Genomic DNA, 16,983 nt, shown 5'->3' on the forward strand with positions numbered 1-16,983 from the left:
AGCAAACAACCGCAAGGACAATGGGAAGTCAATATAAAACTGATGGCATGCTTTGGAGAATAATGGCAATTATGCCAATTATATCTGATCTTTGATAAAGAGGCCACATCAAACAAAACCACTTTTAGAGTATCCACAGTTCCATCTGTATCCAAGAATGTGAAACATGCTGCAGGCTAAATCTGAAAAGCAAGTCCAGCCATCTAATGTGCTTAACTGTTGCCTTGATTTCTTTATGCTCCTTTGATTACTACATGCAGACTAAATGCCCACTTGAATATTTTCAATCCAAGTGTGACAAATGATAGTATGGTTATTTCTGTAAATACAGTATTTAAATATTGTAGAGATTTCTAGCATTGTTTCAGCAGCTTTGGAACTGTGTGTGTGTGTGTGTGTGTGTGTGTGTGTGTGTGTGTGTGTGTGTGTGTGTATGTGTATGTGTATGTGTATGTGTATGTGTGTGTGTGTGTGTGTGTGTGTGTGTGTTTGTGTGTGTGTGTGTGTGTTTTCACATGGACATCTCTCAACGTTTTTTTTCTCACCAGCCATAGCATGAGTGGCCGAGGCAGCTTTGATCGCTGTACTCATTCGAATTGAGAGATTGGATGTGCTATTGTTCCTCTTTTTTTTTTTTTTGCAATCACAAAAGAAACTTGAATACCTCCGTCCTTAAAAAAGTATTTCAATGAACAAGTCTACTGTTTGTTAGTTTTGAAATGGTAGCAGTATCTGAATGTCTCAAATGTCCCTTTCCATCCCACCTGCAGTACAAGTGCTGTATGGGTGATAATGTTTCATTACATATTCAGTGAACACATTTGAAGACAATATGTTCAACGTACTGCGAAGAACTTGAGCCATTAAATTTAACAGAAATTGTTTCTGCATTAAAGACTGAGACAGTCAGCAATAATGAAGTAAAAAGCCACCTGTCCAGATGATTATGAAGAGAGTGCCTAGTATGATTAGAATGTGATGATGTCAAGATTCACTCAGCCCATGAGAACATTCAATATTCTTAGCTTTATATACAAGTGTGAATTCAGAAGTAATCACTGAGCATCACACTGGTTCATTGAAGGCCTTTTCCACATGGAAGGGTTCAACATTTTTGCCAAGCATCCTCTGGAAAAAACTTATCAAGTAGCCTTAAAGGGGCATTACTGTGAGAACTCTTCTATCATCCACCTCTGTTGGCAGCCATGAGAAACTGCAACAACATTAGTGGAAACAATCTCACTGCCCTCGATCCAGTTTGTGGATGTAGTGACCACACCATGCAGTGGGTACCATAGCTTGTGGCTAGTTTGAAGCAACATTATGTTGGAATTTGTTTTTTGTGAAAAAAAAACCCCACTTCTGTAACAATTTGTCAGATATAATGTAACGTTACATTAAGTGCTAGCTACAAACAACTAGAACTCCACTCTACAACAAAACTCAGCACATCAGGACAATGTTATGACATTTCTGTCTTGGAGAGAGTTGAGGCAGGGCAGGCGGAGGACATCAGAGGGAAAAACCAGAAATTATTGTCTCCATAAAATATAAACCAGTTTCAACAAAATCACTGATAGTTGGTGCTGTGCGTGATGTGCTGCTGTAAAGCGTTACACACTGTGATCCTGCCCACTCACTGAAGTTACATAGTGCAGAAACAAGCATTATGGAGACTGAGACAGTGACACCATTAACCGTATGACAAGTCACTGTTACATTAAAATGATTTTGAAGCTGTTGTTTTGAGGTAAAATAGTTACAAAATGTTGCTTTACTCTATGGAAAAATGCTCTGTTGGTGTTACTTCTCATTCACCAGCAGAGATGTGTGGTACGACAGCTAAGGGTTTTGTTCCTGCAACGGTGAACTAAAAATCAGTTTGCTATTCTCAACAATGCAAACTCATGTGTGAAGGTCACAGTATGCTTCACAGTTCTACTGTCCAAGAACTTTTTGTCTGTTGTTGGTTCTTGGAGTCTGGGTGCAATAATATGTACTGTCAGGGAACAGGAACAAGTCCTTCATGGTGTGACAGCAGTAGTTTCCAACTGCATCAAACACTGTGTCACACAGCCATGACTGTCAGATTGGAAAGTTACAAAAAATGTTTTTAGGTAATCACTTGACTTGAAGCATCCTGACGTCCTAAGAGTTCACCAAAGTTGAATTCGACACAAGAGCACTGTACAAATGAACTTTGCCTCCATTAGTGATTTCACTGATTCTATTAAACTGAATTAAATTGGTCCAGAATTTTGCTGTCATAGATGCTGGTTTGACCCAACCCTTACCCTGGCTTCAGCAGTGCTGTGGCAGTTACAGTTTGATACTACCAGTTCAATGATTAACCATATCCAACACTACTTAAAGAGCCAGATGTTGTTCACAAGATTTTTTTACACAAGTCTCTATGTCAGCTGATTAGCGTGGAGCTTGACACAAATCATCTCGCAAAAAAAATCACTGATAAAAACTGGAATAAACCTGTTAGTCAAATACTTGTTTTGAAGAGTCATTGGGGATCCCCACAGGCACAGTAGTGTTTCCAAGATCTTGACATGTTGATGATGCAACTTTACAGCCAGTTTTAAAGCCATTTTCTTCTACTCTTTATTTGAACTGTGAATCAAGGCTTATCTCGCTTTTCAGTGTCAATGTACAAAGCTGCACACTGCTGTCTTCTGCACTCTTTCTGCAATGCATGTTTTGCATGTGTCACATAAGGATGACTTAACAGCAACAAGTAACAAACCAGTTGAATTCTGTTACTAATACACCAAACAAAGGTTTGCCACAAATGATGATGATGATGGTAGTGTTTTGTGGAATAAACTGCGTGCTCCTCAGCCTTGTCACAGTGTTGGAGCCTGGCTGGGCTGTGGGTAAAACCCTGCTGCTTTCTGAGCTGATGTAGTTGATATTAATGCTCGTAACTGATGGCAGCTCATAACTGACTACCATAGCAGGGCAGCACTTCACATACTTTACTGATAACTAACCTAATAACCTTTTATTCTTGCTACATGTCTCTGTACTCACATAGAGGGATATCAAGTGGAAGGATCTAATAATACCATGTTGTATTGTTTCCTTGGTTAGATAATTACAATGTCTTTTGTGGAACCTTGAGTATTATGTGATGCACATGATGCTGTTATGTAGCAGCTTTATACCTAAAGCTATGATAAATTTATATGAAGACACGTTTAGCTGACATTAGTGGTGTATTCTCGTAATGTGAGGCAGCATTTGACATTTCAGTTAAGATGTCAAATCTTTTGGTCAGTCAGTCTGAAATAAAGTGATTCAGTGGGTTTGATTTGAGGTAGCAGTCTAGCCAGCTTGCATCTTGTACAAGTATCTGCTTACCACTATCTAAAACTTTTACAGCTGAAATGATGAGCTTCTAGTTAGGATTATCTCAGCATCACAATCTACACTTTGTTCTTTCAATTCTTTATCGATGACGCAAAGGAGTTGATGCCATTTTTTTTTTTTATCTTGAGTTACTTAAATGTCTTGTCTTGTTCTCTTGCAATTTTCCCACATTAGGAGTGTATTTGGATGCCAGGTATTCACTGTCACCAATAAAATGTATATGTCTTTAGAAGAACAAACGTTTGTGTGGTGTTTTCTACTCATTTAATCAGGGTTTTACTTGGACTGAACTGCCAAGGCAGACTACAATCAAAGTATTTGAGTTTGGCCAGGAAGGAGTGCTTACTGAACCTTACATGCACGGCCATAATGTGTTCGACTCACTGGATGAAGACTGTTGGTATAAGCCTGCCACTGAGCGTTCCCCCTTCCCTTCTGCTATACTTGCGTGTTAGTGATTTGAAAATCCCCTCTCTACAGGAAGCAACAACCTCCAAGCAATCGACCTACATACTGAAAATGGTAAGTTACTCCAACACTAACCTGACGGTACGAGCCTAAACAAGCTAGCAGCTGTTACCTTTTCTTCTGCAGAGACAGCAATGTTAATGCCAGGGCTCGCCTCCCCACTTGTAAAACAAGATTACCCCGACACATTTTGCAGGGACACTGTGCTTCATCGTGGGTTTAGCACCAACTCAGAAAATTGTGTTTGGTTTAAAGAATTACAAATAAGCCAGAAGGCTTTTTTTTTTTCTTCAATAAACCAGAATGAGAATTGGTGCAAAGTGATGCTATGAAAAGGAGACAGGGCTAGCTGATTAGCATGCTAACTTTGGTAGACATCTCTGCAACACAGTGCATAGACGTCTTTGACATTACGTCAAAACTGTTTCTTCACTTTGTTGATTATTTTAGTTATTTTTGAAGAAATCAAAATTCTTTTGCAATACACTTTTAAAGCCTTCCAAAATAATGCATGTTGCCAGGAATAACACCTCCTTTAATTGTTAAAAGTTTTCACAATTGCTTACAGTAAACCGAGTGTAAAAATACTGGAGAAAAATGAATAAACTGGAGAAAATATACAGCAATTGTAGTAATTCCCCAGAAGTATCAAATGGCCGCAGTGTCCTCAAGATAAGCTTGTTCCTGCATATAAATGAATAATCTAGCCAGTGGTCCATTTTTGTTGAGATGGTTGGTCATTAATGCAAAGGTAAAAAAAAAAAAGAGGAAAAAAAAGAAAAAAGAATGGATCCATTTCTGTTATGTAGTCTTCGATCTGGACCCCATATTATTTCCCACTGTATGAAAGTCTGCAACATCCATGTCCCCAATACCCTGGACTACACAATTTAAACCCGTATTCCTAAAGATTCTGAGAGTCCTCTCAGAGAGCTCCTAACTTATCCTAAAAATTCCTAGCAAGGAGTCTTGGCTTAGGAGTGATTCCAGAACATTCTCAGAGAACTCTGAGCAAGGAATGGACAGAAACTCCTATCTTAGTGAGGAGGTGTGGTTGACCCCGTTGCTAGGTATGAGTCATCATTTCAAAAGCTGTGATTGGCTGATCCTAAAAGCTGGATAAAAATATACTTTTGGTGATAATGGGCAAAGGATGGACCCTCAAATCGATAAACTTAATCATAGAATCTAATCTTATGAAGACTGTGTAATTGTAAATAATATTTCACATAAAAGAAAATATCTGTTAAATGAATAGTAAGCTATACTTTAAAATTATCCTACAAAATGTGTGAAAACTTAGGCTCACTTGCACAGTATTCACATAGTGATAGTTATATTTATTTGCTTATATTAATTGCCATGCTGGTCATTTTTGCACTTTCAACATTTCAACTCAATTTAGTATTAATGAGGGTAAAATGGTTCAGCTTTCATCGATGTCTGTGATTGCTGACTGGCCTATAAGAAGCAGCTTTCATTTCGGGTGGTATTGCATTGTGGCGTTGGGTTGGAGAAGTAAGTGCATCTCTAATGAGATCAACCACAAACATGATTCCTGCACGATCCAATCTGTAGCGTTTCATTAATTCACTGTCATCCAGTATTTGGAGAATATCTCTCCTGTCTCTTCCGTCCGCCATTTTGTCCTCTGCTTAGGGAACTCCTAAGCCGCTTAAAAGTCCTCTTCCCTGCTCTTAACAGATCTCACCTTAGGAGCTCTCTTAAGAGCTAGGATTCTTTAGGAATAGCTTTTATCTTTACTAGGATCTACTCGTCACTTTTAGGGGAAATTCTAAGAAAACATCATGATTCTAAGAATTTGGCCACTAGGAGCAACTCTTTGCACTAAGAATCTTTAGGAATACGGCCCCAGGTCTCACAGAGATAGAGTGTTAGCTGGGTGATGAACAAGTGTGGACAGGTGGTGGAGTCTTCATAAATCAACACTGCCACCAAGTGGATTTAAGGAGTAATGAGATTGATTTAAAATTGAAATTGTTATTGTATATAATTTCCATGCTTTTGTTGAAATAGTCAGTGATGAATGAAATAGATGCACATAAGATGAAACACTATAGGTAGTGTAGACAGAGGCAAAAAAAGAATGTATTGAAACTATGTACATGACCACAACAGTGAAAGACATGAAAGTATACCTAAACCAAAGTAAAAGAGCACGGTGAGCAGTGCTGATGGACTTTAATATTTGTGTGCATGTTTAGGTGGAGCGACAGAACAAGAGGGTTGTGGAGGCTGATGCAGGATTATTTGACCTGTCCAATACAAACACATGAAAGTGTTACTGAAAGACTGCCCACACTAATTTTTCTTATTGGTCATTTTTCTGTGGCGTTGGTGTAATATTTCTTTCATTTCCATTCTCTATTTAGTGATGTACATAAACAATTATTTTACTATAAATATGAGAAGAACTTTAGGAATTAACCTAAGATTATTCTTAGTTATTATAAAGAATTATTAATTATAATAAATTATTTTAAAATCATTTGGGCATTCTGTCATAATATTAGAGATATTTGTGATATTAAAAGAATTCAGATCATTCTTGGGAAATCACATCCAGAGTTAATGTACAATAAAGAACAGTGCCTTTATAGAATACTTAGAACTGCAGCATGAAGCAAATAACTGTGTTGGCAAAAAAAAAAAAAGAGTCCAGTTCACAGATTCAAAATGACGATACACTGAATATCAGAAATGTATAGAAAAACATAAAGAGTTAGAAATGATGAGACAGACTACAAAAGACGTTGGTATAATAATAATAATAATAATAATAATAATAATAATAATAATAATAATAATACATTATTACATAATTACAATTGGCATTTTGTGGCTGTGCTAAATTATTAATTTTTTGCAATAAAAGTATTAAAAAAGTGCATTATTTGCACAGATAGTCAAATGCTTTGTTATTCATGAAAGAATCTGCCTGATATGGTTTAAAAACCCTCTGTGGATGTATGTGATAATGTACTGCATCTGACATTACTTTTGTAAGAAATTAGGCCTAGCCAACATCCATCAACATGTCATATTTATTATGTATTTATCAGTAGTGTCAGATTTAAGCTGCAATTTGTAAGGAGAATACAAGCAGAGTGTGGTAGCTTGCTAGCAATAAATGTTACTTTATGACAGAAGTTAATTCTTGACATAAACGTTCACGTAATTGTCCATTTTCATTTCATTTCATTTGTGGAGATCTAGTTTTGCCTGTCAGATTAGAAATGTGACTTCTGGACACAACAGAATTGAAAAGTAAGAAAGTGACTGTGTTTCTGAACTATTCTCACCTCTAACACCTCACCACAGGTCAACACATCATTTTCATCATTTTCCCTCTTTGTTAGGTAGTCAATATAATTTTCTAATTAATAGCAGCCTTAATACTTTTAAACTTCAGCATAACACATCTCAATTATGACTGTAGCATCTAGCATTAGAAGTGGCTCACAGTGTATTAACATTAAAGTGATATGGTACTTGCTAAATGGAGCAGCTTTTGCTCATAGTCAAGCTCAAGCTAACGAGTATTTTGAACTAGAAAACTCTCAACCGTGTAGGTTAGTGATCATTTACTACCCACTCCCTTATAGCAGTTACTATGGTGCTAGACATGTCTAAGTAGAATGGTGACTTAACTGCAAAGCCTTTGTAGAAAAAACAACTGTCTCTGTTGTTTCTGCCGTACTTTGTTGGTTATAAAGACTCCATATGAGAACAATTTTCCATTAAACTAGCTTTTTTTCTTTTAGTTTTCCTCAAACACCCCCACCAGTGATTCATCCAGTGGAATATGAAACTAAACACAGGCACTTATTCAGTAACCAGAATACATTTACGCAGTGAGTGTATTATTCTTACAGAAGTGGTGGTAGAGAGCTACTCAACCCTTTACAGGGCAAGGTTGTTTTTAGCTTGGATGTGATGTGTGTGTGTGTGTGTGTGTGTGTGTGTGTGTGTGTGTGTGTGTGTGTGTGTGTGCGTGTGTGTGTGTGCGTGTGTGTGTGTGCGTGTGTGTGTGTGCGTGTGTGTGTGTGCGTGTGTGCGTGTGCGCGCGCGCGCGCGTGGTGGGGGGGTTATGGGGAAGGGGACTGTGGAGACAGGGTGAGAGGGTTGGATAGGTGTGGCCGATTTCACTCAAATAGCTATGAAGTAGAGTAGTTGCTACGGCAATCTGGAGGGACCCAAACTCTCCAAGTGGCCCTTTAGTTGCCGGCTAAGCTGCCCTCCCACATACACACTCTTTTCCAGTTAATGGTAGGGTTCAGAGCTACATGACTAACCAATGAAACCATGGGATGACAACAGGGGGCTTGCCACACACTTTGTGCTTGTTAAAGCTTCACTTCATTGAAAACAGACAGAATGTAAGTTCATTAGAATTTGTTTGTTTGAATTGAATATTTGTGTAACCTTCTTAAGTGTTCAGGTGTAAAGGTACGCCTGGACACTTAACATGCACAATCCTCACCCACCCACACACCCACACACACACACACACACACACAATTACACACAGATACTCCTGCTGGTGTTGACAGAATCAGGCAGACTGAGGGCAGGAATAGACTCCAAATCCAGTGTGTTCTTAGACTGTTGACTATGGTGTACGCTCACTGCAACCCCACGTCCATTTGATGGTGCTCATGCTTGTCAGAGATGCTGGTGCATCACGGTGGAAACAGACATGACTTGCTAATGTTAGGTGGTTTAGCCTCGCCCCTTGCAATTTCTCTGGTGGTTTCTGAGGTGGAGGCAAGCAGCAGCCTCCGAAACTGACAATTTAATTCAAAACAGAAGAACCAAAGACTGTAGCACCTCTTAAAGTTATGCATAATTAAGGGCGTGGCTACTTTGAGTGACAGCTAGCTCTGTCTGCTCGGCTCCACTTTAACTAAATGGCGTCACTGATTCTCACTTCTGTGCCGTGGCTCTGGTGTTGATGCATTTTGGAGAATTTATATGCAAATATCACACAAATAGTATGTCTTTCTGTGCAGTTAATTGGACAAACAGATTGGAGTGGAGGGACAGATATTTGGATTAACAAGTGACAGCTGCTGGAGCTGGTGAGCTCTGGAGGATATACTGTAACTAACTTTGGAAATAAACAGAAAAAACAGCCAGCAACCAAACAAGCCTTTAAAAAGACGTCCACAGGCACCATGCACAAAAAATAAATAAAGCACATTCATGAAGTGTGTAGGATTTGAAAAATGTTTTGACTCCTCGTGTCATTATCAGAAAAGATACTGAGGCAAAACTAACACAAACTGAGAAAATCCCTCCACGCTCCTGTACTGATGAAAATATATTTCTCCTTCACTCAAACATGTTTCAGCCCTGAACAATCTAAGTAAAGGGTATTCATACCCACAAGTTCTGTCTTGGGCACCAAAGTGCTGGAAAATGCCCAAATTCAGTTAATGTCACTCAATATGGTGCACTCTTCAGCTGTTGGATAATACAACTATGAATGTGTTAACTGAAATTATTAACATGAACACAATCGATGCTTTGACTTTGGAGTCACATCGTGTCACAACCACACTTAATCTAAGTTATAATAAGTGTTACAATGATTATTTTCTAAGAGCTATAGTCTTAAAGCAGTTTTGAAGTGTAACACAGAATAAGGAATCGTTGTATTCTGAAACCAGGACCATCTTGCTTTGAGGCAACAGTGTTAACCACTGCACCACCATGTTGCCCTCCCTAAAATCAGTGTATGGTTTGTCCGTTCTGGGCTGTTGTAGAAAAATGTTAGAGCAACACTCAGTGGGAGAGGACCTGCTTGCTGTAGATATACACCGATCAGCCACAACATTAAAACCACCTACTTAATATGGTGCAGGTTCCCCTCGTGCAGCCAAAACAGCTCTGAGCCATTAAGGCATGGTCATGCCTGTTTTGTTCCTCAAGCCTTTCCTAAGCAGTTTTTGTTGTGTGTTGGTGCATTGTCCTGCAGGGGGGAGTCATCAGGGAGTGCCGTTGTCATGAGGGGGCATACGTGGTCCACGACAGTGTTGGGGTGGGTGGTGTGGCATCCACAGGACCCAGGGTTTCCCAGCAGAGCACTGCACTGTAGTAACAAGATGATCAATGTTCCACATTCCTAAGAGGGATTTGGAATTACTTTTCAAAAGTACAGAATGTACTGATTCTTACAATTTATAAATAAGGCATAGAACCTGGGTAACTGTTGTGAGCAGCTGTAGCCACCATGACTGACCACAGAAGAAAATTATTTAGTAACTCAAACTAAAAAAAACTCTAAAAGTCCAAGAATTTGTGGAAGCACAAACCAAGTATCATCTGTGAATACATCGCAAAAACAGCGCAGCAGTTTTCTGCTCAAATTGTTGAATATCATCAAAAAATGTTTCAGCACAAAAAAGTCAGCATCTGCTTTAAAAAGCCTGTACTGACCCCTGTCTGACCCATCTGCCTCTATTCAACCTCTCTCCTGCTCACAATAATCATTTCCTTTGTGTACTTCATGTTGCTGCTGAAACCATTTATTATGAAGGTCAAAAAATATAGTGGTATTCAAAAAAATGTTTTATGGAGGTCAAATAGATGTGCCCTTTCTCCATGTGACAGCTTCAGGAAGGTACTGGACAATTGAAATCCTTAAAACCCTTTGGAAGTTTCTCTGCTCCTTTCAACATTGTCTTTTATATCAAGACATAATGTAACATGTTGTTACGTCCTTGTTATTGGACATTCATTTCTTGCTTTTGCCTCAACTTCGCAACAACATGCACGTGGATTCTTTACCTCTCTGTTGATGCGAATTGTTCTTGACAACAACACAATGTAGCTAACGGCCAGGGGTTAAGTTTGTTTTGCAAGCATTCCCCAGGGGAGCTATTTTTCTCTTGCCACCTACATCTATACCTCACTAATTCATGACCTGTCTGAAACTGCTTTGTTAGTAACAATGCCACCCCCGAAGCTACTGGCTTGAAGATCAGAAAAAGAAGTGCTGTCGTTCGTAAATTTCCTGTGACAAACACACATAATTACAGGAATTAGCCCGCTATTTTGTCATTAGCCTTCACTTTCAATGAGCCAATAATCAAAAGAGAAACAAGAGTCAGAGACAAAGACGGATGTCTTTAGAGGATTTCAAGACACTTTCTCCCCCCACCTCTTAGCCCACACATTCAATTTGCTGTTTTATTAATATTATTAACATAGTCAAGCCTGAAGCTTTGAAGCCGAGAGTTTTATCTCCTGATTGGTATTGTGTGAGCACTGATGGCTCAGCTCAGGGGAAGTCAGAATGATTTCAAATGCACTTTGTTAGTACCATGATGAAAATGGCAGCTCGCCTTTTTAAAGCCATGTATTTGTGAGCATGATTACAGGGTGTGTGTTCAAATAAATGAAGCCAAAACAATGACACACAATCAGGACTTCATAAGCAAGCGAAAGGCCACGGACAGATTAATAAGTGCTTTGCACACACACACACACACACACACACGTACATGCAGAAGCCTTTTGGAATTACAGATATATGTGACACATTAGACAAGATTTTGTCACTCTGTATCTAAATGAGCAGGAGAAAGCAGTGATCTCACCATGTAATTTACTGCTGAATTGTGTTTGCACAAATGGAGCCTGAAGTCTTTCAACATTAATCAGGGTAATATTTACCCTCTCCTTGTCCTGACAGGCCTCAGCAGCGAGGAACAGTTAGCTCTGTGAGGAGAGAGACAGACAAGGGATGCTAACAGTTGGACATGTGAAGTATCCCTCACTGTTCACGTTGAGCCTGTTACAGTGACAGTAAGGACACTGCAGTAATGGAGGACAATAAATAACAATGAAGTTGTCAGGGATGGTTTGATGTGAAGTTTTGTGACTTCTCAGTCTCGTAAACTTGCAGTTTACTAACTTACTAACTTAAATAAATTAGTAGGCTATATTTCTATACACACCATCAGTTGGTTCGTGTTTCATGCCTAGCCTGTCTAATGGTGACATTGCAGGGACTTGCTGTAAGTTGTGTGGGCACATGGACAGATGATGACATAATGGGCAGAGACAGGCAAAAGGCCCCCCCACTCCTCCTACACAGGAGCAGCGATTCTTCAATTCACCACCCGCATTTCTTTTTGATTATTTTGCTACTCTCTCTGGTGATTCTGTGTCTTAGTGGTTGTACTGCATCCATCTGTGGCCATTCTGCTACTCATTGTTCTAGTTCTCCTTTGGTGTTATTTGTATTTTGGTCAATTTGTGTTTTAATGTACTTGTTTTGCATCTCTGTGAGGGGGTTTTATGTGTCTTTGTGGTGATTGTAATTGTCTTCGTTGTCCTTTTGAGTCTATTTGCAGTAACCTTTGTAGCATTTCTCTCCCGCTTCTTTCTTGTCTATGACTATGACTCTAAAAAAGGCATACAATGCCCCAAAAATATTTAAATATAATAAAAAATCTTCATATTAGAGCTATAATTAATTCAGTTATTTTGAGTAGTTTTAATAAAGCCTTAATGTCAGGTCCCAGCGTCTAAAATTTCTGCTTGCCTATTGTATCTTGTGATTATAAAGTGAACATCTTCAGTTTTCAGACCACCTTGGGCTTTTGGAAATTTTGATGTATATTTTTGTTTGGGCTTTTTTATAGAACACGGTTAATGCATTAGTCACATGTTGCAGCCTTAATCTATATCTTGTACTCACAGATTATAAAAAGATAATGTAAAGAGACAAAATCTGATGAATGGATGGCAGGACAAAGACTATAGTCCTTATATTTCATACACTGTGCATTAACTATATTTCCTGCATCAGGGCTATGTCCATTTTCATTTTTTTTTTCTTCTTTGGCAGTGAGCTTTTTTCCATTGAAAACACATAAAAGAAATTCAGTGGTCACCAGTGAAAAAGACGTTCAAAACCGGTCCAAGAGTGAACATTTTTTACAGACTTTTTGAAAATGTTAATTAAACGTTGACATTTAGACCATATTTCACCATGTTGCAGTACTGGCTTTCAACTGAGAAATGTGGATGTTGTTTCTTGGTCAGTCTCCAAAAAAACGATAAGCTATTATTACTGAGACATTTTAGAGGATAAATCTTCAAAGCAAATACTGCAATATCACAAACAACAGAGGGGGACAGAGACTGAACCACCAACCTTCTGGATAAAGGACAGCACTGTTGAGCTTCAACTAGTCTTATTTCACATTAATGTTTAAAACTGCAGCAATTATGTGTCCTTGAAGCTTCTCGTCTCCAGCTCGTGGTCTATATTGTTCCATATTTATAACATTATATGTGTAACATTAAATGCATTGAAAGTACATCTTATCTCACAATTAGTGCATCTCAAATTTAGCCAACCAGTGCAAGAAAGACCTTTTCACTAACACATATTGTCTCTCTTTCAACCTACAACTGAACAAATCATTAAAACTTTTAAAACACTAATTAAAACACAACTTTGTGATTTGTGACATGTTGATGTTATAACGTCTAAAAGTCATCTTCGATGTTCAGGCCAAATATCATCCAGTTTTCAACTAGAAATCAATGTTGAGGTCCCAGGTGGTGCTCACTGGATTCATAATTCCAAATCTTCCCGGGTCAATACAAACATGTTGTAGGCAAGCTAGCTCATTCTTTTCCTGTCTAATGTGTGTCTTCAAGTTACTCCACAGTTGATCTGCCCTTTCAACAGGCTCCCTTCATGGTCTGATCATATACTGCTACTAAATTCTGCACAACAGCACAAAGGATCAAAAAAGAGAGAGACGAAGAGGCTGGAATGCAAACTCTTTATTGAAAGACCTGAGTGACATGGGGATTGTGGCTGGTTAAACTTGGCATGGTAGTACAGACTGGATCTCATTCTCCTCCACCTTCTGTGTTCCACAGAAGAAGATGCTGTGAATGCAGAAAAGGAGATAAAAGGAACTGAATGAGACATTGTAGAAGAGAATGTTGAAGGATATCCAAAAGGTGTCTAAACCACAGAGTCTCCTTTCGTGCACTGTAGAATAAATCTCAGTATGCATGAGTGTTTGATAGTTTTCTTCCAGCACAAGCAAAATTTTCCAACATCACTATATTTAGTACTGATAGATGTATTGCAATGATATGAGAGAAAAGGGTGACAAGTCATCAGTATACACCACTAAAAGAAATCTTCATGGTAGAGTGCCTCCCTTACCATCTCACCCCAGCCCCACCCCTCCAGCAGCGTAGAGGGCCCCGGGGCAGTCCCATACTGCCTTCTAGTGGCCAAAACTAGCCCCTGTCATGTGCTGCGGCACAACAGTGCAGAGAACTGCTAGTTTGACATCAGAAACAAAGCTGTTAACACCCCTCAAAAACACACATCATCATGTTTCATCACTTCATGACTTCTATACATGATTTGATACTGATGACATGTTTAAAAAACAGATGTGTTTCTTCTGTTTGGGGTCTCAGCAGTAAAGCTTGCTTATATACAATGGATGTTATCTGCTCTTTAGCTGTGATTGGTGTTGACAGTAGTTGTTATGCAACAGTGCCCTTCTTACAGCCTAAATAAGTCGTCATTTTAAGAAGATCCATCATCTGGCCAATCATTAAAATCTTTTTTCTGAGATTTGGTGAGATTTCTGACCTATGAACTGTAGATGGTCATCTAAAAATATCAAAAAGCCACATTATGTAGTGCAATCTTTGCAGGACTACTACCATTATACACAACTTTCTTATGTGTGTAGTGGATCAACAACTCCACACTTATCTGGGGATGAATTCTAGTGATTATTATTATTTATATTATCATCCTGAATTTACCTAAAAGACATTGTATTTTCATAGCAATAATTAACAAATGTTAAAAAAATAAATAAATAGGTAAAATGGTTTTAACAAATATAAAATGGAATAATGAGCAGTTTATAATCAGTCAACTTGTGTTCTATGGCGAAACCCCCCCCCCCAAAACTACCCTTGTTTACTACCCTTGCTACCAAGAGAACGATTAAAAACTATTACAAACCCATCTCCATAAGAAGGCCACATGCCAAGAGAAATTATTCAGCCACTTAGTTTCCTGAAAGGAAGCCACCTGAAACTGTTGTTTTGGACCTGTACATACTTCATCAGAGCAGGAGAAATTGGCTGAATCGTGTTAAGTACAACTCTTTTTAAACAAGATATCAAAGCTCAAAAAGCGAATAGTTTTTGGCATTTACCATTTATGGCAAAGCACCATTATCATTAAACACCACAAATATATTATACACCGCCTCTACTACCAATTGTACTGAAGTGGCTGATGATTAATAAGATATTAGTGTGTAGGTGCTTGATTTCCAATCGTGCTATCATCTCACATGAAGGTGTGTTGAGTGCCACGTGACACTCGTGTTTACAGAGACAGAATCTTACATCATCTTGTCTTTTCCTCTCTGCAGCTCCACCTTGGAGGCACCATACTTGGGATTCAAGGGGTTGAGGATATGGTTGTTCCACCGAAACTTCACCTCTGTCACATTACCCACATTCACCTCAGCATCAATCAGCAGCTCGTAGGTCCTTCCGGGCATCAGTGTACCCCTGAAAAAAAATCACAACAGTCACAACAGATCAGTGTCAAAACACACTTCATGAGTTTCCAGTGGCTGAGCTGTCAGTTAGTATCTGCGACTGACCAGACCTGTCATTAAGCAGCTAGGAGTCACATGATCAGGTAAGAAATGAGGTTCTCAGCAACTTTACCCCAACTCCTCCTGGTTTTCCACAAAACAATGTTCTTACACATGAAGCTGGTACTCTCCAGTGTTGTCATTGTCTCCAATGAGTGCCACATACAGGAAGCCTGGATTGGGCCAGCTGGGACCATCGAGGGTAACTGTTACTCTGTAACTGTAACCTAAAATGTGAAGAAATAGTAAATCATTTGATACATCCATCACCATCAATGAACACAGGCACAAAATATCTGCCAGTCTATCTGCCTGCTGCTGGAGGGAAAGCCTTGAAAAATGTACAACATGGTGCTGCCAAAAAGTGATTGAACAAGTCTTTTGTACATACTCCTTTTCAAGTTTGATATGTACCATGTCTGCACAGGTATATACTGCTTCAAGGAAACAGTCGAAGCCTTGTACTCTGACAACGACAAAGCTCTTGCCTTCTCCTGCCTATGCTGCATTTATATGTTACTAAACAGCTACGTAAACAGGGGTGGATATAGAGAAATATTCATGGGGTGGCAAGATAGGGGGCAGAAATATAGACGGTATATTCTTTTTTAAATTGCAAATAATCATTTATATCAATATTTACTTGGCAAAGCTCCTAAATGAATATATTATAATAGGAATATCTAAATACAGCAGTAAAAAATCAATGAATTGTTTTACTACCAAATATTTTTCTTTTCTACATGTTTTGTATTGAACTTATGCCATATCACTTAGCCTGAAATGGGGCCATAACAGATCGATTGTCAGTTAGAAAATATGGTGAGTGCAAACTCTCAGGAACTAAGCTTTGAATAAACTGTCACTGCACTGCTGACTGATGTGGCTGTTTGTTTGATGCTTGGAGCGAGCGATAGAGCGATTGGAGAGAGCTGAGAAGATTGAGAAGACAAAAAAACACGACTGGAAATGCAAATCTTCTCTGGATAGTAATGATATGAAAAAGTTTTAGTTTTTCTTCATATTGAGATCTTAAAAGTGAGTTCTTCTAACCTATGTGTAAGTCACACTTTTATTTTTGTTAGGATAAGAGAAGCAGGGTATTTACGGCCAAAGGGCTCTGATCTGCCTGTGTTGAGGAAGTACTTCATCTTCAAAACATCATCAGTCATAGTGAACCTGTCAGCATCGTGGCCCATCAGAGGACAGTTGTCGTGTGCACATGGGAAACACTTTCCCTGTGAAGACAAGGACAGACATGTTTTGTGATGGAGTACAAGAGTCTTCTTTCAATAAATAGTCGGAAAAGCTTTTCCCCCTACAGTCCTTTAAGATGTTGCAGATTGCCACCTTATAGATATGAAGGTGGCGAATGGCGCCAGTTTTGCAATAAGTTACTGTGTGGGAACAGGCTGACTTTGCAACTGTCAGCTAT

General features: G+C 38.9%; 1 protein-coding gene across 1 annotated transcript in view; it reads right to left on the reverse strand.

Moving 5' to 3' along the window:
• Window positions 1-13,703: 13,703 nt before the first annotated feature.
• LOC311270320 (inactive pancreatic lipase-related protein 1-like) overlaps window positions 13,704-16,983 on the reverse strand; it is a gene marked incomplete at its 5' end in the record, with an annotated part of 41,223 nt that continues 37,943 nt past the window's right edge. The window contains 4 exons of the mRNA XM_084375125.1: window positions 13,704-13,788; window positions 15,292-15,459; window positions 15,661-15,775; window positions 16,657-16,786. Of these exons, the coding sequence (XP_084231251.1) occupies window positions 13,719-13,788; window positions 15,292-15,459; window positions 15,661-15,775; window positions 16,657-16,786 (483 nt within the window). The 3' untranslated portion in view covers window positions 13,704-13,718. The remainder of the gene's footprint in view (window positions 13,789-15,291; window positions 15,460-15,660; window positions 15,776-16,656; window positions 16,787-16,983) is intronic.

Source organism: Pagrus pagrus (assembly GCF_965226575.1).
Source record: "Pagrus pagrus genome assembly, chromosome: 15".
NCBI lineage: Eukaryota > Metazoa > Chordata > Actinopteri > Spariformes > Sparidae > Pagrus > Pagrus pagrus.